This window comes from Eschrichtius robustus, chromosome 14 (assembly GCF_028021215.1).
Source record: "Eschrichtius robustus isolate mEscRob2 chromosome 14, mEscRob2.pri, whole genome shotgun sequence".
Lineage (NCBI taxonomy): Eukaryota > Metazoa > Chordata > Mammalia > Artiodactyla > Eschrichtiidae > Eschrichtius > Eschrichtius robustus.
Window position 1 is genome coordinate 40,548,919 of NC_090837.1, and position 23,785 is coordinate 40,572,703.

The 23,785-nt window shown below is 47.2% G+C and overlaps 2 protein-coding genes across 2 annotated transcripts in view; one reads left to right on the forward strand and one right to left on the reverse strand.

The window, feature by feature from the left end:
• The first annotated feature begins 961 nt into the window (after positions 1–961).
• On the forward strand, positions 962–22,228 carry RMC1 (regulator of MON1-CCZ1). Its single transcript, XM_068563688.1, has 20 exons — positions 962–1,167; positions 1,863–1,939; positions 4,409–4,493; positions 5,347–5,403; positions 6,533–6,619; positions 10,101–10,241; positions 10,554–10,657; positions 12,253–12,342; positions 12,434–12,539; positions 13,300–13,411; positions 16,342–16,386; positions 16,639–16,692; positions 17,326–17,454; positions 17,943–18,049; positions 19,895–20,014; positions 20,327–20,404; positions 20,705–20,809; positions 20,899–20,967; positions 21,057–21,282; positions 22,063–22,228. The coding sequence occupies exons 1-20, from the start codon at positions 1,066–1,068 to the stop codon at positions 22,140–22,142; spliced, it is 1,974 nt and encodes a 657-aa protein (XP_068419789.1). The 5' UTR covers positions 962–1,065; the 3' UTR covers positions 22,143–22,228.
• Positions 21,926–23,785, reverse strand: part of NPC1 (NPC intracellular cholesterol transporter 1) — a 48,623-nt gene continuing 46,763 nt past the window's right edge. Inside the window, exons 24-25 of the mRNA XM_068563687.1 lie at positions 23,335–23,497; positions 21,926–22,729 (exon numbers count right to left, since the gene is read on the reverse strand). Coding sequence (XP_068419788.1) covers positions 22,647–22,729; positions 23,335–23,497 — 246 coding nt within the window. The 3' untranslated portion in view covers positions 21,926–22,646. The remainder of the gene's footprint in view (positions 22,730–23,334; positions 23,498–23,785) is intronic.

Consider the following 23,785-nt stretch of genomic DNA (forward strand, 5'->3'; position numbering starts at 1 on the left):
CTCTGCTTGTCCTCCTTTGCTGATTCCTGGTCCTGGCCTCTAAAGGCTGGTTGTGTGTGTGTTTTCCTTTATGTCCCTGTCTCAGGTGATCCCACCCAATTCCACCGCTTCAAATATTCCAATGACTCCCAATTTCTAGCTCCAGTTTTGTCACTCTTCTGATGAGCTTCAGACCTATATATCCATCTGTCTAGCTGTCATTTCTCTTTGGATTCACATGTTGAAGACCCAACTCTTGATCTTCCCCACTTCCCTGCCAACTTCTCAAGCCTCTGTATCTTGGAGAATGGTGCCAAAATCCACCTGGTTGTCGAGAATGGACACCTAGGGCGTCATCCGTGATCCTCCCTTCTTCCCTCCCATCTCTCCTATCTCTTGAATGAGGAGCTACCCCCACCTACCCCCACCCTCCCCCTCAACTATCAAAGCCATCAAAAGAGGCTTTCAGACCTGCAAGCTAAACTAGGTTTCCCTGTTACAAGCTCACAGCAGCCAGGTGCTGACCACAGTACTGTTCTCCCTTACTAAGCTCCCTCAGAGGCAGGCTCAAGAAGCCCTCCCAAGAGAAAGAATGAGCTTTCCCTAGACCCGGGGGCAGCCTTGCCCCACGCGAGCACGCGGCCCTGAGCAAGCCTCCCGGAACGGAGTGGGAGCCAGGCCCGGAACGTGTCAGCGAAGGTGCAGCTGGAATCCAGGGCGCCGACGCCCTCCCTCGGCACCCGACAGGCTTCCGGGTCACGCCTCCGCCCTCCGCCCGGTGGGCCGCACTGGGACCCCGCCCTCCCGGAAACGGGAGGAACCTCTCGCGGAGAGCAGGCCGTGGTCTCGGCCGGTGGGGGGGGCGGGCGCTGGGGGGGCCCCGCCCCGCCCCCACCCCCGCGGCTAGGGGGCCGGCGCCGCGAGTCACGTGCCGGAGGGCTGGGGGCGTGGCACCAGGAAGCGGCCTCAGCGCCCGCGAGATCGCCGCCGCCGCCGCACGGCCGGACTCCCAGCGCCGGGCGCCGCTCGCTCAGCTCCACGCTGGCGGCCGCCCCCGGGCCCACCGCCGCCGCTGCGGCGCCCGCCATGGGCGAGGAGGACTACTACCTGGAGCTGTGCGAGCGGCCGGTGCACTTCGAGAAGGCGAACCCGGTCAACTGCGTCTTCTTCGATGAGGCCAACAAGCAGGTGCGGGCAGGCCCGCGCCCTCCTCCCCCGCGCGGCCCGGCGCGCCCTGCCCGCCGCCCGCGGTGACCCCGGGTGTCCCGCGCGCTGGGGCCGGGAGCCCGGGGACCAGGCCTGGGGCCTCTCCTGCCGTGCGGGCGCGGGATCCGCGCCAGTCCCTTCCTGTGGGACCAGGCTCCGCTGCGGCCGGGGCTTTCACCCCCGAAGTGACAGCGGGGCGGACCCCAGCCCCCGCGCCGACGCCGAGCCCCTCGGCCGGTGTGGTCAGCTGGTAGCACTCCGGTGTTTCCTCGGCTCCTTTTGTTGTCTGTATTTGTCATTAGTTTCCTTTGCATTCAAAGATTTAGACGTTGAGATTTTCATTATTCTCGGAATTTTGTAAAGGGGCGGGGTGCGGGGGGCAGCGGGGCGGAGGAGCAGGGTGTGCGCAAGTGCCGCGGCGGCGCCTTTGCCGAAACGGATTAAAACTTGTAGCCTCGCTCGGCGGGCTGCTCTCGGAATGGGAGACTTTTTTGGTCTCTACTCTCTTGTTTCTGAAGATTCGTGTGGACGCCAAGGCTCTGCAGTTTGCTATGCGCCACGTTAGTTTAGTTGAACCAAGGGTAGGGTGTAGCAGAAATCATCGTAGCAGGTTGGTATATGTGTCTAAAGCCTTTCAAAGTTCGGGCCGTTAAAACGTTGCTGCTTTTCCCTCTCAGGTTTTTGCTGTTCGATCCGGTGGAGCTACTGGAGTGGTAGTTAAAGGCCCAGATGACAGGAATCCCATCTCATTTAGGTAATGATTGTATTGACGTTTTCAGAATATTTCAGCATGTAAACAAAATGGTGTTTTTCTGTTTTCATTCAGAAGATTGTTTTAAATTTTGTCCTTGTCTCCCCTAAGAGGGCTGAAGTGTGGGGCATATCCTAGTCTGTAGAAAAAGGGAAGCAGACACCTGCTGTGCAGTCTTGGTGGCACATCTTAGTACCTCCTGCAGAGCGAATGTGTGGAGGCCTTCCCTGTTATTTTGGGATCCAGATACTCCAGCGCAGGGCACCTACTTCCTGGCACTTGAAATTAGCCGATCAGTGCGTTGATGTGCCTATTTCCGGTTTCTTGAGAGGAGGGCCTTCATTTCCTCTTTCGGCCCAGGGTCTTTGCAGAGCGTTTGGGAGGTGGAGGAGATTCCTAGGTCAGTGTTTCCCATGTAATAAAGTGCATTAAAATCTCAGCTTCCACTATACTTAAGGGGAATGAATAGCAGCCTCTTTTACTTTAAGAGATATCTCAGTTTGGATGATAAAGTATCTGGTCACCTTAACTCTTTTGATTACAGAAGGTGAAAGTGCAGTGTAGGCCCTCATTTTACACTTTACAATTGGCTTGTGTAAATAGGAAACAGTTTTTGAAGCAGAAAATGAATCCGCCTCTTTTTCTTTGATCATCATTTGTTTGGAAAACACTGATTGCAGCCCCTGTGCTGGGCACCAGGTGTGGGAAGGCTTTGAGTTAGCTTGGCTCCCTTCTGGAAAAGTCATACATTTAGTGTGGGAGGCAGGTGAGTGGACTCATACTGTTTACTGTGGTAGGTACTGTAGTAGTGCTCTGTTCAGAATGTGGCCACAGAGAAGAGATGGACATTTGTCTTGGTATCGCCTGGGGAAGACCACTGCCCAGGCGGGGGAAGGCCTCAGAGTGGAGCGAGGCTTGAAAGAGAAGATTCTAGGTAGAGAAGAGAAGAGGCTTCCGGATGGAGAGAACAAGAAGGCATGCAGGCACCGTGTTGGGGGGGACTCCGAGTCTGTGTGACTGAAAATGAGGTTTCATGCAGGGAAGGGGTGGGTGGTGGTGTGACCTCTGGCAGCAGTCAGCTATATTCTGCTGTGGATTTCGGGCTTTATCTCATTCCTGAAGGTAAAGGTGGGGCGTGGCGTGATGAGATCGATGTTTGGAAAGGGCGCACTGTTGCAGCCTTGAAGCTTGATTATTGGGAGCCTGTCAGTCAGGGATCCCATTAAGAGACAATTGCTATAATCGGAGCAGGGCGGGGAAGACCAGCCTGAAGGCTCTGTAGACCAGCAAACAATAGGCACTCAAGGGTTGGTTAAGAAGGTCTGGGGTAAAACTTGGTGGTCTCTTGGGTGTGGAAAGTGAGGGTGAGGCCATGATGATCCAGATTAAGGGGCTCAGGAAGGCTTGATGGGGGGAGATACTGAACTTAACCCTCTTTTTAAAAAACATCTTATTTACTTTTAATAGCTTTATTGTGGTCTAATTATCATTAATTGTATATATTTGACATATGCCATTGATGAGTTTCGACACGTGTATCCATGAAACCATCACCAGTCAGGACAGTGAACATCCCCTTTCCTCTGAGAGTTTCCCCTGTGGTCCATTTCTTGACTTCCCATGTAACGTCCGATTGAGGCAGTTGTGAGACCCGAGGTGGAGCCCACCTGGCGGTGCAGCCCATTAGGTACTGGGTGGCAAAGAGTAGACTCCTTTCAAAAGCACTGCTGTACTTCAGTCAAAAATAAGTAAGTAAATAAATATTTCACAGCTGCCAGCATCTCAAAGAAAAAAGAAAGTGCTGCTGTGAGGGAGATGGAGAGGGAAGGCGGCTGTGTGGAGAAGGTTACTGCATGGGTCTAGACTTAGTTACGCCTAAAGGGAGGCTCAGGTGAAAGTGCAGTGTTCTCAACACCTCAGTCGCTTGTTACCTGCAATTCTGTCGATTTCTCCCGCCACCCGTTGCCAGTTGGACTTTGTTGTTTGAAAAGCGGTCCTACTGATAGCTTCAGAAACATAGTTTTAATTTTAAACTAAGATTTGCTGCTTCCTGAATTTTTTGTGTGTGTGTGTGGCTGCGTTGGGTCTTCGTTGCTATGCGCGGGCTTTCTCTAGTTGGCAGTGAGCGGGGGCTACTCTTCGTTGCGGTGCATGAGCTTCTCACTGCGGTGGCTTCTGTTGTGGAGCACGGGCTCTAGGCACATGGGCTTCAGTAGTTGTGGCTCGTGGGCTGTAGAGCACAGGCTTGGTAGCTGTGGCGCACGGGCTTAGTTGCTCCGCGGCATGTGGGATCTTCCTGGACCAGGGCTCGAACCCGTGTCCCCTGCATTGGCAGGCGGATTCTAAACCACTGCACCACCAGGGAAGTCCCTTCCTGAATATTTAACTTGTCTTTTTTCTTTTCACAAAATGATAGATGCTAGAATGCAGTTTTGAAGTGTAACTCATAATCTGCTCTTTCTTCTTTTAAAGAATGGAGGACAAAGGAGAAGTGAAGTGCATTAAGTTTTCCTTAGAAAATAAGATATTGGCTGTTCAGAGGACCTCAAAGACCGTGGTAAGACATATCTTTAAATACAGTATGAAGAAAAGGACATTAGAAGTACATTTGGAAGAGAATGAATTGCAAAATTCCAGCATGAAAGGAACCATTTATTATTTTAATGTCATGGAAGCTGTAGTTATGCTGCGTTGTATTTGAGCTTTCGGATTCTTGAAGGTGAGAAAGACATTTAAATGGGTAAATACTTATGGGTTAGTTTGTCATTTTTTACTTAATTTCTTTTTTTAAAGTAAGTTGGAACTTCAGGTATCTTTTGTATTGATTGACAGCCAGCACCATAGGTTATACGAAGCATATCTTTGGCGACTTTGTGAGTTAAGCTTACCCAAGTAACTCCATTTATTCACTTCTCTCATCTTTGAATGCTCAACCTAATAGGAGCAGATATTCAAAGCTGGAGCAGCCTGTCGGCATTTTAGTCTTCATAAATCTTCACCATCGCCATTCATGGAGTAGAGGAAAAGCCGTCGGGAAGGAGGCAGAATCCTGTTTCCTTCTGTCAGTATTAATTACTAAAATTTTTGGAAAGCCCCTAGTAAAATACAGCAATCCATTTCTCTGAAATCAACCATTTGAGGAGTGAGTTTTCAAAATCGGTTTCTAAACCCTAACAGTATTTGGATTAACTCGTTTAAAAAAATTGAATTGTCGACCTGCTGCTGTTAAGGGGCCAGATTGTCCAAATCAGTCTTTTTATTTTAACCCTGTCTTTGGGTTTTGTCAGGTTTTTTTTCTGATCACTTCTTAAATTTATTTGTCTTTTTCTCTTGTCTCATTGTATACCAAAGTAGGTCGGCAGTATGCTGCCCAATCCACATTTCTCCTCGTGTGTGTTTTTGTTTTCCAGGATTTTTCTAATTTTACCCCGGATAGTCCTCAGCTGGAGTACACTCAGGAGTGCAAGGTATGGGCCTGATCCTTTCCCAGCTGGTGAGCGTTAACTCCGGGGGTAGAGGCGCAGGGTAGCGTGGTAATTTAGAGCACGAACTTGGAAGCAGGTTGTGCTTGAATGCTGGGATCTGCCTCATGTTGGCTCTGACTTTGGACACTTCTTAAAGTTTTTAAAGCCTGTTTCTTCGTCTGTAAGATGGAGCTGGAAGAATTAAATGGATGCAGGATGCTGAACACCGAGCCACGTCAGCACTTGGTGGCTGTTGTCTTCCTGTTGCCGCTGCCCTTCTCTGCTGGGTGGCGATAGCAGCCTCTTTGGAGGTTTTTGGAAAAGGAGTTCTTTTTCCCTTTTTCCTGACGATGTTTTCTTTTCTCGACTTGTGCTCTTCGTGTCCTTCCTCTTCCCTCCTCCCTTCCTTCCTTCCCTCGGTGGAGATTCTAATCCGTTTTAATTAGATTTTCTGGCTATGCTGAACTAGGCTGGTGGGGGCTCAGCTCAGCGGGCATCGCGGCACCCGGGAAACCCGCAGAAGTGCAAGTGGATAGGGTATAGCTTTTTCATTTTTGTGACGGTTTTGCTGATTGGGGATCCAGGTGGGTCCCTCAGCAAGGGAGGGGCCTGTCTGCAAACGCCTGAGCCCCTGGCAGCGCTCCAGGTCCTCTGTGTGCAGCAGAGCCCTGGCCATGGCCCAGCTGCCCTTCGGCTCCCGGCACTGCTCATCACCACGTGACCTGGGACGGGGCTCAAGGCCTCCAGCCCCATTTGGGGCAAGAGCCACGGAGAATCTTTAGGCCTTTATACTTTTATAACGCCAGCTTTTATGATGTGTTTGACTCAGAGTGTCAGCTGGCCTTTGATTCCTAAAGTAGAGGTTGGTATCTGTGAGTGCTGGGCAGTTGCCTTTCCCTCTGTCGTGTTGACGAGAAGGACTTCAGATTCAAGTGCTTCAGTGAGGCGTTACAGGTGAAAATCTGGGAACGGTGTATTTAAAAGAAAGTTTGATTTGTTCATAAGTAATCAAATCTCGGTAACTTTTATTAAAGAGCAATACAAACAACAAGGTATTTTAAGCTTTTGAAGAGAATTATACATACATTTTTTTTTCTTTTAATTAAAAAAAATCTTTTACAATTCTTTTCAGACCAAGAATGCCAACATACTAGGATTCTGCTGGACCAGTTCTACTGAAATTGTCTTCATCACAGATCAAGGAATCGAATTTTACCAGGTACTGTATCACTTAACGTGTGCTAGAGAAAGGTCTGTGATCATGTTTTGGCCGCCTTTTGAATTCAGCACTAGAGAGATACTTTGAGATTCCAGAGCTTTAGTCTTTCGTTTGGGTTTTTATTCTTTTTTTCTATTTACAAGTAATACATGTTTTTTGTAAAACATTCAAACGTTACCAAGATATATGGAAGGTAAAAGTCCCCCATAGTCCCTAGATGTAACCATTATGAACCATGTGATGCATGTTCCTACATTTCATTCCTACACAGGTAGCAACATTTGTTTATTTTACAGAAATGGCTATATCGTATATAAACTTGTGGCTGGCTTTATTTATTTATTTATTTTTTGGGGCATAGCTGTCCGTTAGACGTCTTTCCATATTTGTTCTGGCTGGTATTCTGTTGTATGGACCTGCTACAGTTTAACCAATTCCTGTTGAACTTCATGCTTGTTTTCATTTTTTACTGATTACAAACAATTCTACAGTGATTTCAAGCAGTGAAATGGTTTGTAACCATTGTTTTATATTCTTAGGTATTGAGGCAATTGTTGGAAGGGAAATAGCCTAGGTACAAACATCTAGAAAGCTGAACAGATATCACTATATTTCTTCTAGAAGTTGCATTCTCACTAGCAATGTAGGAATCTCCATTTTCCAAACCTTTAGCAGAACTGAATGTTATAAGTCTGTAGACATTTGCCAATCTGAGAGGTGGAAAGCCATTTTAATTTGTATGTTTCATTACGAGTTAGGTAAGCATCTTTTGTGTATTGTACATTTGTGTTTCCTCTTGGACTGCCTCTTCCTCTTAAAAAGAATTTTTTTTAATTGTGATAAGAAGCACATAACATGAAATTTACCGGGGTAAGTGTACAGTTCACTAGCGTTAAATATATTCACATTGTAGTGAAACAGATCTCTAGAACTTTCATCTTGTAAAACTGAAACTCTGTACCTATTAAACAACAACTCCCCCATTTCCCCTTTCCCAGTCCGTGGTAACCACTGTTTTCCCCCCGTTTCTATGAATTTGTCGGCTTTAAGGACCTCTACCTCCTATAAGTGGAATCATACAATGTTTGTCTTTTTCTTGCTGTCTTATCTCACTTAGCATAATGTCCTCGAGGTTTATCCATGTTATAGCATGTGTCAGAATTTTCTTCCTTTTTAAGGCTGAATAATATTCCATTGTTAAACATACACCACATTTTGTTTATCCATTCTTCCACTGATGGACACTTGGATTGCTTCCATTTTTTTGGCTATTGTGAATAATGCTGCTATAAACACGAGTGTGTAAGTATCTCTTTGAGACCCTGCTTTCAATTCTTTTGAGTATATACCCCTAAAATGGGATTGTTGGATCACATGGTAATTCTATTTTTAATTTTTGAGGGTTTACCATACTGTTTCCATACTGTGTCCAATGGCAGTTATGCCATTTTACATCCCCACCAACAGAGCACAGGGTTCCAGTTTCTACACATCACCACCAACACTAGTTGTTTTCTGTTTTATTGATAGCAGTCATCCTGCTGGTTGTGAGATGGTATCTCATGGTGGTTTTGATTTGCATTTCTCTGGTTAGTGATGTTGAACAACTTTTCATGACTTGTTGGCCATGTGCATGTGCTCTGGACAATGTCTGTTCAAGTGCTTTGTTATTTGGATTATTTCTTTTTGTTGTTGAGTTGTAGGAGTTCTTCATATAGTCTGGATATTAACCCTTTATCAGATAGATGATTTGCAAATGTTTTCTCCTGTTCCGTAGGTTGCCTTTTCAGTCTACTGATTGTTTACTTTGCACCTTTCTCTTTATCTTTTAATATGTTCTAGCCGCCTGACCTATTGGGAAAGCTTCTGAGATCTCTAAGTGGAGCCAATGTGGAGAGTGTTAGTATTCTTTCAGGTGTTAACTTTGTTGCCCTAACGAAAGCAGTGTAATTTAGAATGTACGAATGGAGGAGACACACCTGTGTAACAGTGTGCAAAGTGAATGTTGTGGTGCTTTGCTGTAGGGCTGTAATCAGAACCTTAGCTGACCAGCAGAAAGAAAGGAAAACTACACGAATCCCATACGTACGGAAATAGAATTTTGTACCTATGATAGCGAGGAAATGACTGCTTGCTTTACAGAAGGCTTCCCTGGGGCAGTCATTTAAAAGTATAGCTTTCTGTTCTCAGTAGTAGAAAAGTGTACATTCACGTCATCTAGATGGTTTTCAGATCTTCAAGAAATACGTTAGAAAGAAAGAGGACTCTAGCACATCTTTATTTTACTGTACCTGGATTATCGAGAAAGCCACGCCCCCAACCCCGACTTCCACGTCTGTTCTGCAGGGCAGTGTTCTGGGAGCATTAACATCTTGGGGCTCTACTCAGCGTTCCTTGATGTATCCGAAGATTGGGAGTACATTTTAAACGTGCCTTGATTATAAAATACTAGGTTCGCATGCGGAGTCTCATGAACACGTCTGTTAGAAGAAGGGAGCCCCTCCCAGCCGCAGATGGAGCCTGCAGGCTGGGTGGTGCCTGACCTGGTACACGTGGCTCCAGGGCCGTGGGTTTGTTTTGACCGTTTCCCTGACGAGTGAGGATGCTGCTCCTCCCTGCCCTTTGGTGGGTGGTGCCTGGGAATGAGGAGGCTCGGCCCTGCCCTGCAGTGAAGTGGGCTGCCTAGGCCCTCACTGGTGAGGCAGGTCCCCGCGCCTCTCCGAGCCTTGTGTTCTCCCCTCAGACTGGCCTAATGATGCCCAGCTCTCAGCGTTGTGGAGAGAGAAAATGAGCTAAGATTTGGATAGCGCTAAGCACAGGCCTGGATAAATGGTAGCTGTGATAAGTAAAAATGATTATTTTTTTCTGTTTAACCTACTGGGCTTTTTCTTCTGCTTTTTATTAGTTTCTTCATTTACTGTGTCAGTCTTAAGACTTTTTTTTTTTTTTTTTTTTTTTAATTTATGGCTGCGTTGGGTCTTCATTGCTGCGCGTGGGCTTTCTCCAGTTGCGGCGAGCGGGGGCCGCTCTTCATTGCTGTGTGCTGGTTTCTCATTGCGGTGGCCTCTCCTGCTGCAGAGCACAGGCTCTAGGCACACAAGCTTCAGTAGTTGTGGCACGCAGGCTCAGTAGCTGTGGCTCGTGGGCTCTAGAGCGCAGGCTCGGTAGTTGTAGCGCACGGGCTTAGTTGCTCCGCGGCATGTGGGATCTTCCCAGACCAGGGCTCGAACCTGTGTCCCCTGCATTGGCAGGCGGATTCCCAACCACTGTGCCACCAGGGAAGTCCCAGTCTTCAGACATTCTGCTGTTGTGTTTGTTTGTTTTGGCCAAGCCACGTGGCATGCAGGATCTTAGTTCCCCAACCAGGGATTGAACCCGTGTCCCCTGCAGCGGAGGCGTGGAATCCTAACCACTGAACGACCAGGGAATTCCCCATTTGCCGTTTTTAAATGAAGGCTCTGTTTCTTGAACTTTGCATCAGGTGTTACCAGAGAAACGGAATCTGAAACTCCTCAAGAGCCAGAACATCAATGTGAACTGGTACATGTACTGTCCCGAGAGTGCTGTGATTCTGCTGTCCACCACGGTGCTTGGAAATGTGCTGCAGCCCTTCTATTTCCGGGTAAGAGTCAGCTTCCCTTTAAAAAAATTTCCCCTCCTACCTTGTTCCTCTAACATCCTAACTGATCCGGTAACTGAATTCAAAGGGGCACGTTCCTCCAACAAGAGCCTTGCCACTTCCGACCACTAGAGGGCACCCCGTACCATCCCGTCACCGCTGAGAATGAGTCCTTCTGGGGACAGGCCCCTGGGACCCTGGAAAGGATGGAAAGACATAGTGCGTGTATATCCTCAACGATTTGATGTGGGGAGTGCTAAAACATCAGAGGGGGTTTAATAAGCTTTTCTTAAAACTTTTTTCTTCCCCAAACAGGCTGGCACTATGTCAAAGCTGCCCAAGTTTGAGATCGAATTACCAGCTGCACCTAAGTCGACTAAACTGAGCCTCTCAGAGAGAGACATTGCCATGGCGACGATGTATGTCTGTTCTTTGAGAGAATTCCTTCTCGTAATTGCTTTCAGGGATATCATGATAGAAGAAGCATGTTGTAAGAACTCCAGGGCTGCCCGTGCTCCGGTAGCCTTGGAACACATGATAAGGACTCCGCCTTCCCTGCTTTGTACCCAGATCTTATGAACGTAGAAAGCCCGTCATCTTCTTGACATTCTTTTTTGATTTTATTGACTTTGTGATCTTAGGGAATTTTTCACCATTCTAGTCTGATAAAATGAGAACACTGAACTGATTTATTTCTTAGGTTTCTTAGTTTTAGAAATTTCTTTTCAGTCTGTGAGTCAAAGCTTATCACAGATTATTTTTTAGCTAAAATATACTTGTTCTAAAGAAAAACATAGTTTACATTTTTGATCTAACAAATATAGACCTGAATTACTTATGTAGGAAAGTATATTTTCATTTGGAAATGCAGATATCTCAAATTTTAAAACTTTATTATGAAAGTATCAAACACACAAAAATAGAAACTGATACAAAGGATCTCCTATATACCCATATTCAACAAATATAAACAGTTTGCTCCTAAATTACTTGTGATTCTTCTATGGCCTAAAACAGTGGTTTCCAAACAGTAGAATTTTTTAGCATTTAGAATGCTTTTTTTTTTTTTTTAAGAAATCTGCGGCATCCTGGTTTAGAAAAAGATAAAATGAGAACAGTCCTTGCAAAGGCGGAGACCCCTTCCCCCAGTCTCCTCCTTGTCCCTGAGGCAGCCCCAGCAAAGTGTGAACTCCTGGAATACAAATGTACATGCAGGAACTGGTCACGGCAACATTTATCAGCTGAGGCTTAAAAATCAAGAGTGATAATGTTTTCCTGTGATTAAGGAATGTACTCATTATATAAAACTGGGAAATTACAGAAAGTTAAAAAGAAAATGGACTTAGCATATTACTCAAGGGCAGCTATTGACAACATGTATTTCGTTCCAGTAGTTTTGGACATTCTTCATAAGTCATTCTGCAGAAGTTTGTGTTTTTCTTTTGAAATATTGTGATCAAGCTATATTTAGTTTAGTTGTTTTTTTTTTTTTAATTTTTTTTATTTTTGGCTGCGTTGGGTCTTCGTTGCTGCACGTGGGCTTTCCCTAGTTGTGGTGAGCGGGCTTCTCATTGCGGTGGCTTCTCTTGTTGCGGAGCACGGGCTCTAGGTGCACAGGCTTCAGTAGTTGTGGCTCATGGGCTGTAGAGCACAGGCTCAGTAGTTGTGGCGCACAGGCTTAGTTGCTCCACGGCATGTGGGATCTTCCTGGACCAGGGCTCAAACCCGTGTTCCCTGAACTGGCAGGCAGATTCTTAACCACTGCACCACCAGGGAAGCCCAAGCTATATTTAGTTTTGCATCCCACCTTTTCACTTAACTTTATAATAGGCTTTTTTTTTTTTTTTTTTTTTAAACTAACTGCACTGTCTTTGTAAATATTTCTGTTGGCTGCAAAATACCCCATTAAGTGAATATCTCTTAATTTACTTAACTATGGCCTTATCACTCTGCAGTTAGAATGGAGGGACGTCAAACAGCCAGCATGACTTACGTCTCTTTGTTCTGTGATTAGATACGGACAGCTATATGTTCTCTTCCTGAGGCATCATTCGCGGACCTCCAATAGTACTGGAGCGGAGGTAGTCCTATATCACCTACCACGGTATATTTAATGCTTTCTTCCCTCTTCTCCGATTGTAAAATATGAATTAGAACTTGTCGATCTCTGTTTTGACCTTTCTGTTGTCCTACAGAGAAGGCGCCTGTAAAAAGATGCACATATTGAAGTTAAACCGGACAGGGAAGTTCGCCCTGAACGTGGTGGACAACCTGGTGGTGGTTCATCATCAGGACACGGAGGTATGAGTTGGGGTGGGGCGGGGGGGGTGGGGGGGGTCCTGCTTGAAGGAGCTGTGAAAATGGATACAATATTCTGAAAGAGACGAGAAAGTGCTTTTTATGCTCAAAGTTTTGATCTTCCAGGTGGAAATGGGTTTGGATTTCTAGATGGTTTAGGAAAACCCTACCAGTTGATTAGCATAATTAAGAACTGTTTCACAAAGTAACACATGTGAGGAGATTGGACTTTGGAACAATTATTTGGTCGAATCATCTAAGCTGGGGATTCCCTGCCGAGCCAGTGTGTTGTGTGAGCACATGAGCCCTGTACTTCCTGTGTGAGTGTCGATGATGATGGTTTTGAGGCTCTGTGGCCGCAGAGAAAGAGCTAGAATGATCCTGCTGCTTCCACCCCATCAGCTGGGTGTCTGGTGGGAGACAAGCCACTTCCCTCTGCCTCCTGGAGGCTGGTGATACCCGTATCGATAACTAATAAAGATGTTGCAAGTTAAAGTGAAAAAGATCTGTTCAAGTCACTGGAGCTCTTCAGAGGCAGCATGTCATAGATTCCAGGAATACTTCCGAGAGCCGTAGACATGTACAAGAGAGCTGGGATGTTCCAGCAGGTTCCTCCTCAAATAAGAGCCAGCGTGCAGGGGTGGAACGCAGGCACGGGACTCCTTCAGCTGATCCGAAACAGCAGATGTGAGGTCACGAGAGGGACGGGTGGAACCGTGGTTTGTCTGGGCTGGTATCACAGTCTTGTCTTTCTCCCCCTCAGACATCAGTGATATTTGATATCAAGCTGAGGGGGGAGTTCGATGGCACCGTTACCCTCCATCACCCGGTGCTTCCAGCTCGATCCATTCAGCCCTATCAGATCCCTGTGGCAGGTAAAAGGGAATCTCCGTGTGTGCATGGAAGGGGGAGCAGATAAAGGGCTTCCCAGATCTGTTTGCTTTTGCAAGGGGTGATTTTGGTTTTTGTTTTGTTTTTTTAAATGATACTTCTGCTGATTCTTTAAGCTAAAATTGTGTTCTCATGAAAGTGTTTTTCAATTTTTTGGTCCTGTGGGATCTTAGTTCCCTGACCAGGGATCAAACCTGCGCCCCCTGCAGTGGAGACGCAGAGTCTTAACCGCTGGACCGCCAGGGAAGTCCCGTGAAAAGTGTTTTATAAGAGAGAAGAATCTTCCTTTGAAGAAAATAGAATGATTCTCTTCTTTGAGCTTTAAAATGGAGAGTTGTGATTACACATTGAAGCCCAAAGATTTTTTTTAATGTTGAATAAGACCTTGACGTTTCTGTTGGTCTGTGCTCTGTAGCCCTGAGGTTAAATTTGGCTGCTTATGGCTGTTATTTTAACCTGGGATCACTTTCCCTTATCTTTTTCACATTCTGCATCATAATTATAATAAATACTGCGTTTTCCCTTGACTGATGGTCACAGTAAGTACTTAGGCTGTGGTTCTGAGGTTATTCTGAACCACTCCTCCAACCTGAAGAGGTGGCAGTAGGAAGTCAGAGAAGAGACAGGGTCAGGATTTCAGAAAAAGGGAAAGAAACCATTTGGTTCCTTTTGCTTTTTCCCAATGTAATCGATTTTAAGGTAGAACTCAAATCATATTCTCTTCTTTTCAAGGAGACTGGAGTCTAGAGTAAGCTAGTTGAAGTTTCAGTGTGTAAACCGTAGTCAGATGGTACACATTTGGAACTCTGGGAGGAGTGTTTTCTTAAAAGGAATCCCCATCAGATAGCTTTGGTGTGTCGGCCTCGCCTGCTGGCAGGATGTCCTTGTACCTGTCACAGGGAAGAATCAGATCAGGCTCTGGGTGATAGTTTAGCAAGAGCACTGCCTCCTGCCTGCCCGCCCAGTCTTGCCAGATCAGCCAGAAGCTGAGCAGAGTTTGAGAATAAGCTACAGTGGAACCTTGAACAGTGGGGTTAATCCACATATAATTTATGGTCAGCCCTCCATAGCCGAGGTTCTGCATACAAGGATTCAACCAACCACAGTGGTTTTTAGTGTTGAAAAATATTCCTGGGCTTCCCAGGTGTGGCACAGTGGTTGAGAATCCGCCTGCCAATGCAGGGGACACGGGTTCGAGCCCTGGTCCGGGAAGATCCCACATGCTGCGGGGCAACTAAGCCCGTGCACCACAACTACTGAGCCTGCACTCTAGAGCCCGTGAGCCACAACTACTGGAGCCCACGTGCCATAACTGCTGAAGCCCGCGCGCCTAGAGCCCGTGCTCCAAAACAAGAGAAGCCACTGCAATGAGAAGCCTGCGCACCGCAACGAAGACCCAACACAGCCAAGGAAAAAAAAAAAAAAAAAATCCCTGTATAAGTGGATACGTGCAGTTCTAACCCGCCTTGTTCGAGGGTCAGCTGTAGTTTGCACATTTGATTAGGTCTTTTGGCCCTCTCCGTTCTTTCCAGCTTCTTCCTTTTCCCAGGGTAGTGATGTTTAAAAGAGTAGATTGTGTCAAGTGATTGGCTTGTATCTGCTGCTCACTCAGCATGAAGGTAACTGCTGGCGAATTGGGGCAAAAACAACTCTAAACGTTCCAGCCCTTCAGCTCTGTTCCAGTTGTTTAGGACCAGTAAGAAGGTAGTCAGGTTCTGATTGGCTGTTTATATAAAGCAAAGGCCAGGTGTGGCTAAAACAAGAGCGAGAGATTGATAAGAATTCAAGAGTCCATGAATCTCTGGGCTTCTAGAGTGGGCTGGCAAAGCGTTTTTTGTGGTTAATGACTTTTTGTTTTTCCTGCTGGACTCCAAGCCCCTCACAGGTTTGTAGCATCTTTGTATCTTGCCCCCCTGAGCTGTCGCAGGTGTGCTGTCACAGGTGCGCTGTCGCAGGTCAGGAAGAGCTTGTTGGACTATTTTGAAAGACGAGACCAGCAACTTGGGGAAGAGCCAGCCTCCCTCGTTTCCCCTTCTGGTTTTGGTCTGTTCGACCAGTGGCTCTCGAGCTGGCTACACATTAGGATCACCTGGGGGGCTTTCAAAACCAAAGCCACCTGGCTCTCACCTGAGTGCATTAAGTCAACGTGATGGGTAGCCAATCAAGGCCCACGTGTAGGACCCTCACTCGTAGGTTCCAAATGCAAGTGTTCTTTGCCTCAGCTTGTCTGGTCTGGCCCTGTCCTCTACTGGGGGGGGGGGGTCTGTGGAAAATTACCACCTTTTCCAACCTGCCGATTGAAACCTATTTTCCGATTGTACCTGAGTAGTTGGAACAGAACTAGGATAGTCCATGTTCAGTTTGTAGGCTGCATTTCTCAAGGTCACAGCGGGCTTCCGCCACAGACATACACACTCGAGCAATGTCACTGGTAGTTGTGAGTCCCTGTCACGTGAGGGTTTTATGGGGGGGGGGGGCTCTGCTTCCCAGGTGGGATCTCTGCCTGGACCTACTCTGTGCAGTGGAGAATTGAGCTCATTATTTAGATAATTAAGCCACAAAACACTTTATTTGAAATAGTCTCAGTGAATTATCTGAGTATTTGATTCTGAATCACCCAGGTGAATTTCTCAGTTCTTTAATGTGCATGTGTGTAAAAAAGAAAACGCTGTGAATTGAACCTTGACCTGCTTTCTCCTTGGCGAGACATCTTCATGGATGGTTCTCGACTTCCCCCTTCCTCCTTATAGGTGTTATCAGTGGGACACGACAGTTCACTTCTTCGTTGTTTAACTACAGTCGAATGAACGTTTACTGAAGGAAGTATTAAGTGTTACCTTTTACGTCCCAGTATCGGCAGCACCTTCTGGCTGTGTCACCAGCCCTCACACACACGCGTCTTCTCTCTTTGTAGGTCCTGCTCCCGTGACCAGCCAGTCCCCCATCCCGTGTAAACTCTGTATCCTTTCCGAAGGCCTTGGCCGGGCACAACAGGGGAGCTGTCACCTCTCCTTACACTGGGGTCTAAGGGTGGTCCGAGCCCCCGGTCAGGCGTGAGTAATGTCGTGGGAAGCGCCTGTGGGGTTTCCTTCCCGTCGAGGGCCGGGCACCTAGGGCGGCCTCAGCAAGCAGGGTGGGAGGATGCTAATCGGGGCTGGGTTTGCCTTTTGTGTTCATCTCTTCCTGGTTTAGAATTTCCTATAACGTGTAGATTCTTCATCCTGGATTGTCTTTCAACCTGACATCATCATCAGTGCGAGCCAAGGTGGGTTGGGGTGGGGGTCACCCTGTTAGAAACCTGTGCTTGCTGACTGGTCTCCCGTCCGTCTTGAGGGGTGCCAGCCCTGGGACGGTTGGGAAAGGGGTGACTCAGATCATTTCCAGTGAAGCCTTTGGTTCTTCTCTTCTGGAACCCCAGTTGAGAAGGGCTCTGCCCGCCTGCCCGGCAGTGTGGGTGTCAGGAGGTTCAGGGCTGGTGGATGGCTGAGTTACGGAGCTCCTTTGGGAGCCTCAGGAATTGCCTTTTGACTAATGAGCCAGAGCAGGAGAAACCGGAGCCCAGGACCGAAGTCCGTGCCCTGCAGACACCCGTTCTCCCTTCCAGGTCAAAGGGGGTTGGCCAGGGGCGGGGAGGGGTCGCCCGTCTGTATGCAGTAGACACTCCGCGGGTACACGTGGAGTCACTCTGTGAGGAGTCAGCCGACACGCAGAGGTGCTTTGGCTGCCACTCCCACTGTCGTCAGACGTGTCCTGAACATCGCAGCCTGTGCTTTGGTGTGAGAAGCAGCCACTGGCTGTGCTTTGCAGCACTTGCCCCCATGAATGTTGAGGGGAACCAGCTTTCGGGCTTTTGTTTTGGTTTGCGTCCCACTATTAAATTTGCTGCCTCTCAATCCAGGTTACCTCTGGAACCTCCAAGTGAAACTTCAGCCCGTAGTAAACCTCTTGCCAGATAAAGGAAGGCTCATGGACTTCCTCCTCCAGAGAAGGGAATGCAAGACCGTCGTCCTGTCGGTGTGCTCGCAGAGTAAGTGGGGTCCTCACCCTGCGGTCTGATTCCTGACACTGCCTGTGCCGCCCACCGGAAGACGGGCCACATTTTTATCTTGTCTGCAGCCGGTAGGCTCCGTGACAAGTGGATTATTTAACCCCCTGGAAAGGCTGCTCAGTATCAAAATGACTTGTCTCCACATTCCCTGGGTAAAGACTAAATAAAGCAGACCTAAACATGGGCACACATGAGGGTAGAGGCTGCCCTCCCCAGCTTGAAAACAAACCTTTTTCAGAATCCAAGTCACTCACGACATTTATACCTACTTTGAGAATCTTCTGACGCCCTCCGTAGCTACGTTAGTAACCGGCAAGGGCTGGCGAGTGCCCTTGGGCCCCGGTCTCTACAGCGTTTCTCTGAATGCCCTGGTGACCCCCGGAAATGAGTCATTTCTCTCACAGTGTGTTTAAGTTCTAAAGTTGACGCAAGGTTGGCCGACATGTGTGAACCTTGACTCCTTCCAGTGTTGACAGAGTCAGACAGAGCAACGCTGCCTGTGGTAGCCACTGTTTTTGATAAACTCAACCAGGAGTATAAGAAGTACCTGGACGCCGAGCAGAGTTACACGCTGGTAAGTTGTATGTACGTCATGAGGGCCTCCTCCCCACCCCACCCCACCCCACCCCGGGTTATCTTGTCTGTGTAATTATAACGCAAGATTCTGACAGAGTGACACCACTGAGGTTTTCCTGTGTGCCAGAGGGCAAGGTGGCCGGCCGTAGGGGGAACGTAAATCCAGAGTCCCTGTGTCCCATGAGCTAGAGGCTGAACGTTACTTAATGTCTTCACCTTCTTTTGTTGTTTTTTTTATATATATATATATATATATATATATATATATATTAATAGTAATCTTTTATTTATTTATTTTTTTTGATATTTATTTTTGGTTGTGTTGGGTCTTCGTTTCTGTGCGAGGGCTTTCTCTAGTTGTGGCAAGCGGGGGCCACTCTTCATCGCGGTGTGCGGGCCTCTCACTATTGCGGCCTCATTTGTCGCGGAGCGCAGGCTCCGGACGCGCAGGCTCAGTAGTTGTGGCGCACGGGCTTAGTTGCTCCGCGGCACGTGGGATCTTCCCAGACCAGGGTCCGAACCCGTGTCCCCTGCATTAGCAGGCAGATTCTCAACCTCTGCGCCACCAGGGAAGCCCCTTTTGTTGTTTTTTAAAAATATTATTATTTTTTTCTTTTGGCTGTGTTGGGTCTTCGTTGCTGCACATGGGCTTCCTCTAGTTGCAGCGAGCGGGGGCTACTCTTCATTGCGGTGCGCGGGCTTCTCATTGCGGTGGCTTCTCTTGTTTGCAGAGCACGGGCTCTAGAGCGCAGGCTCAGTAGTTGCGGCCCAGAGCATGGGCTTAGCTGCTCCGCGGCACGTGGGATCTTCCCGGGCCAGGGATCGAACCTGTGTCCCCTGCATTGGCAGGCGGATTCTTAAGCACTGCACCACCAGGGAAGCCCTCTTTTGTTGTTTTTAATCAGTGTTTGATCTTACACGTAGATAGCTCCTTGGTCTGCCTTTATTTTATGGATAAGAAAATCAGTCTCAGTTTGGTTATTTTATATGTCTTTCTGCCAATCCAGAGCCTAGACTCAGTAAATCAGAAATATAATCATTTTGCCACTTGTTCTTCCTTTCCTCTGAGGATGTAATAGCTATAAAAAATAAGGCGTGTCCTGGCATTCAGTCAAGATCCCCTTAGGACTGTGATGACTGAGTATTAGCACTGTGCTTTTCCTATAGCAGGCTCAAGTGTTTGTTGTGAAGGGCTGGAAAAAATTAACATGGCTTATCAGGGTCTGCTGTACTGTTTCTTATTGTATCTTCTGAAGCTAGAAAGAAGTTCAGGACAAGTGGAATGAATGATTTCACTTCAAGAATCTGATTAGTCTGAAGGCTAAAAATGGAAGTGGTTTTAAACGATAACAAAAACCCCAGAACGCCCGTCCCCTTTAGCTACTCAGGGATAACCCAAATGCTAGATGGTCTGTGATTAATAAAATTAGGGAGTTATTTTAAGAGGTTAAAAAACAAAAGTCTCCCTGGCAGTCCAGTGGTTAAGACTCTGAGCTTCCACTGCAGGGGGCGCAGGTTCAATCCCTGGTCGGGGAACTAAGATCCCTGCATGAGGCGCGGTGCAGCCAAAAATTTAAAAAAAAAAAAAAAAAAAAAAAAGTCTCGATAAAACTATGACTTAGGCTTTTTAGTTCATCCGTGAACACTGGTGTATCTCCTGACCTCCTAAACTCCTCCCCGGCCAGCACAGGAAAAAGAGTTTTGTCCAAGTGATGAAATAAGTGTCATCCTCTGCTCACGTCTTAGGCTCACAGCATCTAGGGGTTCAGTCTTTTTGGATTAACTGCGAACACGCCATTTCCCGGAAGACGACTGAGGTCCCCGTTTGTGATGTATTGTGCAGGCACTGGAAGCGGGGCAGAGCCGGAGCGGCCCGCTCCTCAGGAGGCCAGCGCGCACCCAGGCCGTGGTCGACCAGTCTGACATGTACACCCACGTCCTGTCGGCGTTTACGGAGAAGAAGGTAGGGGAGGCTCGCCGCCCCTTCTGGACTGAAGATTCCCAAAACAGAGATCTCATTTGAAGGGGACTGAGGAAAATGAGTAGAACTCAGAATGTGATTAGAGTAACCGGGTTATCTTGGGTGAGGACTGAATGCTCATGGTTTGGCTTCTAATGCTCAGGCCTAAAGATGATCCCCGACCCGGGAGGTTCTGGAGGGGTTTGTGCAAAAGCAGCCAAGTAGAACCCTGGAAGCAAGGGGGCAGATAAACAAGGAGCTGTTACACGGAGCCGCCTCTGCCACTCTGGTTCTGAACACTTTTCCCCTCTGTAGGAGATGCCTCAGAAATTCGTGGTAGCCGTGCTCATGGAATATATCCGCTCTCTGAACCAGTTTCAGATCACAGTACAGGTACCTTCAAGCCAGCATCTGTGGTCCCACGTTAGAGGGGCAGGGGATTATTAAAGTAAAAGCACTGTCGGTACCTTAACTGAGATGACTCTCCGTACGCCACAAGAGTCTGCACACCTGCCTCAGACTCAGTGACCCTCCTCACGTGACCCCATGTTCTCAGGTGGAATGGTCAGTTTCAGGCCGGGTCGGGTTCTTTCACCCGTCACTTAGAGCAGCCGTGGTCCTCGGCATACTGAGCCTCTAGTCTGTCGTAGTTGAGCGACGTGGACACCGTCTCTCCTTCTGTCTCTGTCTCAGCATTATTTGCACGAGCTTGTCATCAAGACGCTCGTCCAGCACAACCTCTTCTACACGCTGCACCAGTTTCTGCAGTACCATGTCCTCAGCGACTCGAAGCCTTTGGTAATAAGTACCACCCAATTTTTACTTCTGTGACTTAAAATTTGACCTTTCGACGTACGGCAAGTCTAATCTGAAAATGTGTCTTCCAGGCTTGTCTGCTGCTCTCCCTGGAAAGTTTCTATCCTCCTGCTCATCAGCTGTCTCTGGACATGTTGAAGGTAACTCTGATACAGCAGAGTTTTAAACCCCACAGAAGGGTGTTCCTATTGCTTGCACTGACCTGGATTTCTCTTTACCTTACTTCTAGCGACTTTCCACAGCAAATGATGAAATAGTAGAAGTTCTCCTTTCCAAACACCAAGTGTTAGCTGCCTTAAGGTTTATCCGGGGCATTGGTGGCCATGACAACATCTCTGCACGAAAATTTTTAGATGCTGCAAAGCAGACTGAAGACCGCATGCTTTTCTACACTATATTCCGGTTTTTTGAACAGCGAAACCAGCGCTTGCGAGGGAACCCTAGTTTCACACCAGGTGAGAATATAGCTGCAGGGAAAAGACCTGGGGCGACCACAGACTCGGACAGTAGCAGGAGAGCACTGGCAGCTGGGGGGGGGGCGGGGGCGGGGGCGGGGGGGGGGGGCGGGGCGAGAAGCCTTTTGGTTTGGAGAACTCTCGGGTTAGTTCTTAAAAAACAAAATTTTGTACCAGCCCGCATAATCCTTAGCCTGTTGTAGTAAGAGTGGATTCAAGGTGCTGAGGGAACTGGAGTTCTGCCCTGGAACTGCAGTGGGGTGTCAGGGTGGAAGGCAGGGTAGTCTGGGCCCAGCTCTTGTCTGACATCTGGGCTTGGAATGGCCCTTGCTGAAGAACCAGGAACAAGATAGGAAATGGCTGCGGAGGGTTGTAAACGGCCTGGGGCTTGTTGATGTTTTAGTTTTAGGCAGAAAGCATTGGCTAATCACTCTTATCTATCTATCTATCTCCAAAGTTTTGAAATCTGAAGCACCCTCTTCCTTAGGATGGGGAGGAACCTGTAACTCCTTCAGGGCTCCCAGCATTTACTGATCACCCTGCTTCTCCCCCGTCTCTCAGGGCAGAGGGCAGTTTGCTGGGGGCTGTAAAGGTTCTGTAATGGCACGAGCTGGGTAAACGGAAAGGACGACAACTCAAGAGCTTAGGAAAACAAAGTATTTTATGAAAGAAAAATAAGTTAAAACCCAGTATCCACATCTAGGAGCTGCAAAGTGTTCATTCTCGTTTTCCTCCTTTCGTGCCTTGTCTAACGGATTAAATCTGTATTTTCCTTTACAGGAGAACATTGTGAAGAACACGTTGCTTTTTTCAAACAGGTTTTTGGAGACCAAGCTCTAATGAGGCCTATGACGTTCTGAGGTCACTTGCTAGTTTTTTTTTTTATATATCTATAAAATGTGTACAAAGTTAATTTATTGCGTTAATAAAGCTCTTTAAACTACAAGATGTTATAATAAAGTATATCTACGACATCCTCAAATGTTACTAAAAATATGGTATAGAACTTGTGTGATGGCTTACTCCTACAAAAGGAGAAACACTGCATTGATTGGCCTTTAGAAAGTGTCAGTGAGCAGATAGCAGCCTTCCCAGCGTCCCCTTCTGCCTGCCCGAGAACCAGGCTTCGTTCCTGGAGAACCGGAAGGCGCTCCAGCGTCTTGGGGCTGCCTCCAAGCTCAGTAATACTGCTTCAAGGCAGAGTCTGCGTTCCTGAGTTTAAAAGCGCTATGGCCGAAGCTGCTGCTGTTAAATAGCCTGACATCTGCTCGCACTCAGGGTTCAACTGAGCCTTGACAATGCAGCTGCTGTCCAGTGGTGAACCGACCAACTGACCTGCAGAGTCTCCGAAGCCCGTGAGAGGGCTAGAAATTGAGAAGCTGCTCTCGCTCTGTACCTCTGTATCGCTCCTGAGCGGCCAGACTTCTGGCTTTACTTATCGATGGTCCTGTGAGGGATAAAAAGAATTAACTTTTGGATCATTTCTTTAGGAGAAAAGGAGAGAGTTTCTACTGTAACACAACTTCCTGTCCCCCAGAGATTAAGGGGGAAAAAAAACCCCTCATTTTCTTAATCACAAAGCTATAAATCAAGCAAATTAGTACTGTTCTTTCAGCCACAGGTCATTTATAGAAGCTGAAGTGACCACAGAGGTAAAAAGATCCTAAGGAGAACTCCAAATTAGAGATGAACAGCAGAGGCAGTGTTCTGCTAGAACAGCGAATGGAAATGAAAGCTGTTCCAGGGCACCGCTGGGCTGTGGCTGGACTCGTGTCCTTCACCTCAGCAGGGAGGAGCCCTGGGCTGCTGACGCACAAACTCACTTCCAATCTGACGACGCGAGGCCTCCAGTTTTCTAATGAAGGTAGTATGGACGAACATGAAACCCCAGGATTGGAGTTCTTCTCTTAGAAGTTTTTTTACTCAGTGTTATTTATCAAATGACCATCAGTATAAGTACATTCAAATACTTCAAAAGAATGTTTCAAGATATCCTTTTCCTTTAGTATCATGCTTCCTCCATCCCACTAGGTTAAAAATAAAAACTCTTACCTATGTAACTGAGCAAGACAGGGAGGAATATTAATCCATGAGTGGCTCCCAGTAAGACCATAGCTAAATACATCCTGAAGTAAAATATCTGGAAAATTTGAGATTTGGCAAAGGCCAAAACCATAATGCCTCCAAATTTTGTTAGTGTGATTCCACTGAATACCTAAGAGGAGAGAGATGGGGTTAAGAAACAACTTTTATCAACCTACCATAATTGAACACTTCAGTTGAATTGAGGGATTTCTTAAAAGCCGAGGTCCAAAGTAATGGGGGACCGAACCCTAGCTTTCAGATTTACTGATAAGTAGCATTAGGCTCTGCCTAAATTGTTTTATTTGCTACATATGAATCTGAAGGGGAAAAAAAAGGTGTAATAAGGGTAAAAGCTGTGTATCCTGCATAGACCCCATGGTAGCCCTGCAAGTCTATGAGTGCCATTTTTCCAACAGCA

Excerpts from the sequence above, each read along its gene's own strand:
- RMC1 (XM_068563688.1), top strand. The coding sequence starts at position 1,066 with ATGGGCGAGGAGGACTACTACCTGGAGCTGTGCGAGCGGCCGGTGCAC. Across the intron at positions 5,404-6,532 it reads AGTACACTCAGGAGTGCAAG|ACCAAGAATGCCAACATACT; the intron begins GTATGGGCCTGA and ends AATTCTTTTCAG. Across the intron at positions 20,015-20,326 it reads CGGCGTTTACGGAGAAGAAG|GAGATGCCTCAGAAATTCGT; the intron begins GTAGGGGAGGCT and ends TCCCCTCTGTAG.